The sequence below is a fragment of the Musca domestica genome, unplaced genomic scaffold (genome assembly GCF_030504385.1).
Source record: "Musca domestica strain aabys unplaced genomic scaffold, Musca_domestica.polishedcontigs.V.1.1 1, whole genome shotgun sequence".
Lineage (NCBI taxonomy): Eukaryota > Metazoa > Arthropoda > Insecta > Diptera > Muscidae > Musca > Musca domestica.
Window position 1 is genome coordinate 23,704,776 of NW_026712114.1, and position 2,968 is coordinate 23,707,743.

General features: G+C 33.1%; 1 protein-coding gene across 2 annotated transcripts in view; it reads left to right on the forward strand.

The window, feature by feature from the left end:
• The window catches only part of LOC105261665 (calexcitin-2), a 110,466-nt gene extending 107,896 nt beyond the window's left edge, over positions 1-2,570 (forward strand). For both annotated transcript variants that reach the window (XM_059120762.1, XM_059120769.1), the window contains exon 5: positions 2,183-2,570. In XM_059120762.1, the coding sequence (XP_058976745.1) occupies positions 2,183-2,506 (324 nt within the window). In that variant the 3' untranslated portion in view covers positions 2,507-2,570. The remainder of the gene's footprint in view (positions 1-2,182) is intronic.
• Positions 2,571-2,968: the final 398 nt, after the last annotated feature.

The window sequence follows — 2,968 nt, forward strand, 5'->3', positions numbered from 1 at the left end:
TATAAATATGAACAATTCTCGGTTTAAATTTGCCTAGAATTCATCTCTAAAATATCTGCCATTAACCAACAGAGAAGTGCGGTAGGAGATTTTGGGGGAAAAAAGTTAAAGAATCCAAAGTAACATTGAAATATGAAAGTTTGGAGTCTAGAATACCTTACCCAGGTGGCGTATGAATGGTGACATAATGTATACGCCGGCATTGCTGGCTATTCATTAATTTAGGTCGTTTAACATATGCTAATATTCGAGTACAAATTGAAAAAATCTCTGTTTAAATTTGCCTGGAATTCATCTCTCAAATATCGGCCATGACCCAAAAAAAGAAGTGCGGTAGGAGATTTAGGGGAAAAAGTTTAAGAATCAAAAATAATTTAGAAATATGAAAGTTTGGAGTCTAAAATACCTTACCCAGATGGCGTATGAATGGTGTCATAATGTATACGCCGGCATGGCTGGCTATTTCATTAATTTCGGTCGCTTAACAAGAATTTCGTTAATATATGCAAATACTGAAATACCAAGGTTTTTTAAAATAACATATTTTTAAATATTGAAAAATTCCTTGTTTGAAATTGCCAGGCATTCATCTCTCAAATGTCTGCCATGACCCAGAAAAAAATTAAATTTAATTGCAAAATTAATTACAGAATATTTAAATTATTTCACCTTCATTTAATAATTGTCATCTCTGTGTGGATGTGTGTATGTGTGTGTTTTACACACACATGCATATTTAAATAAAAAGCAGATAATAATAAAGGTGTGATATATTATCTGCAGGCATTTCCATTGTTAATCGAATGTAGTTGATGATGATGGTGATATGAATAATAATCACAATAAGGGAAATTAAAAAAATAAATAAATATGTGTGTTGAGATAAAAACCATTACCGCTCATTGAAAATAATTAAAGAAAATATATGCAAGGTATTTAAAAAAAATACCATAGGGCAGAATACTCAATTGATTTTGGAAACGGGGGCAAAAATTGAAAATTCGCATGGGACTAAATTAAATGTTAGCTTGACATAAAAAATGTGAAACGAGTCATGTCTCTGAATTGTGTCAGCCCTGAAATGAGTAGATTATCAACAAATAATCTGGAACTGAATTATTTTTCTATGAACATATAAAATGAGAAAATTGTTATACCCTCCACCTTTCTATGGAGGGTATATTTACTTTGTCATATTTATAATAGACCCTGCAATGTATACATATACCGGATCAGCGTAAAATTCTAGAACGATCTAGCGATGTCCACTTGCATACATGCATAGTGTTCCAGTAGGCAGCTTAAGTTCGTAAATGGGCTTTGTCGGTCCACTTTTTCGCCCCCATATAACCGTACCTCCCGACATTCGGTATTTTCATGATTTCAGCGACAGTATTTACCTGAATTATTCAAAATTTCGTATTTGATGTTCCTAATGGGTACGAAAACATATGACATCTTCGTAAAGTCCCCATATAACGGTACCTCCCGATATTCGGTATTTTGATGATTTCAGCAACATTATTTACCGGAATCGTTTCAAATTTTGTGTTGGAAGATCTTAAGGGGTACTACAAACTATGGCAAAAAAATTCGTATACAGGTCCACGTCTTCTTATTTTCAAGAATTTTGCGACATTATTCACCGGAATCGTAACAAATTTCGTATTTGAAGTTCGTAATAAGTACTACAGCCTATGTACTTATACCCATATAAGGGAACATCCCGATATTCGGCATTATGACGATTTCAGCGACATTAATCACTGAAATTGTTTCAAATTTACCAGAATTATTCAAAATTTCGTATTTGATGCTCCTAATGGGTACGAAAACTTATGGCAAAAAATTTCGTAAGCAGGTCCACGTCTCCATGAAAAAGTTTTCATTTAAGTGGTAGTTTCCGGAAGTTTTTTGAATTTTTTCAAGTTGCTTCCAAACGGTGGAGGTAATAAAAATTCGGCCCGGCCGAACTTAGCTGCTTTTTTACTTGTTTTCTTATAAATTTTTCCATTTGGCAATTCTTCTCTTTATAACAGTTGTCACTTCACAATCTCTGAATGTTGATACTTTGCTTTTCAATATCGAATTCTATCAATCAATTCTATCAAAATATTCTATAAGAAAATACCCACTCAAATTCTTACTAACATTTCCCCCTTCTCCTCTTTTTTCCTTCCAGGTCTCCGTCGACGAGTGGTGCAACATGTGGGACGCCTATGCCAAGGACCCCAGCACCGTTATGGACTGGCAAAACAAGTACATGAATTTCATGTTCGATTTGGAAGATGCCTCCACGGATGGCAGCATTGATGTCAACGAATTCGCCTTGGTCTGCTCCAGCTACGGCCTGGAGAAGAAGGAATGCGAAGAGGCATTCGCCAAAATGGCCCAGGGCCAGTCTGAAGTAACACGTGAACAATTCGCTGCCTTGTGGAAGGAATACTTTGCTGCCGAGGATACCAATGCACCAGGAAATTTCATTTTTGGCAAAACCTCATTTTAACAAAATTAATCGAACGTGTGATAGGCTTCAATTAAAATAATGAAAACAAAAAACAAAAAAAAAATATACCAACACCAAAAAACAATTAATTCAATTCAACAATGATATAATGATGCAATACCCAAGAGGAAGAATAATATAAAAAATCCAAAAAAAAATTAAAAAAAAACCAACACAGAATTATAATAATGTTATATTTGAAAATAAACTATTGAAGAATATATATAATTGTTTTTTCTTTTTATTTTAATTCTTTTCTTTTTTCTTTCTTAAAAAAACATCAACTAAAATGAAAACATAACTGTTAATTGAATACTAACTAAATGCAAATCTATATACAACAAATGTACTTTTTCAATTTTGTCAATTGATGGAAAAGCAATAAAGAAAAAAACACTATACTGCAAAAAAAGTTTTGTCCAGACATAGCTAATGAAGTTTTGTAGTGTATGTTGAAATATA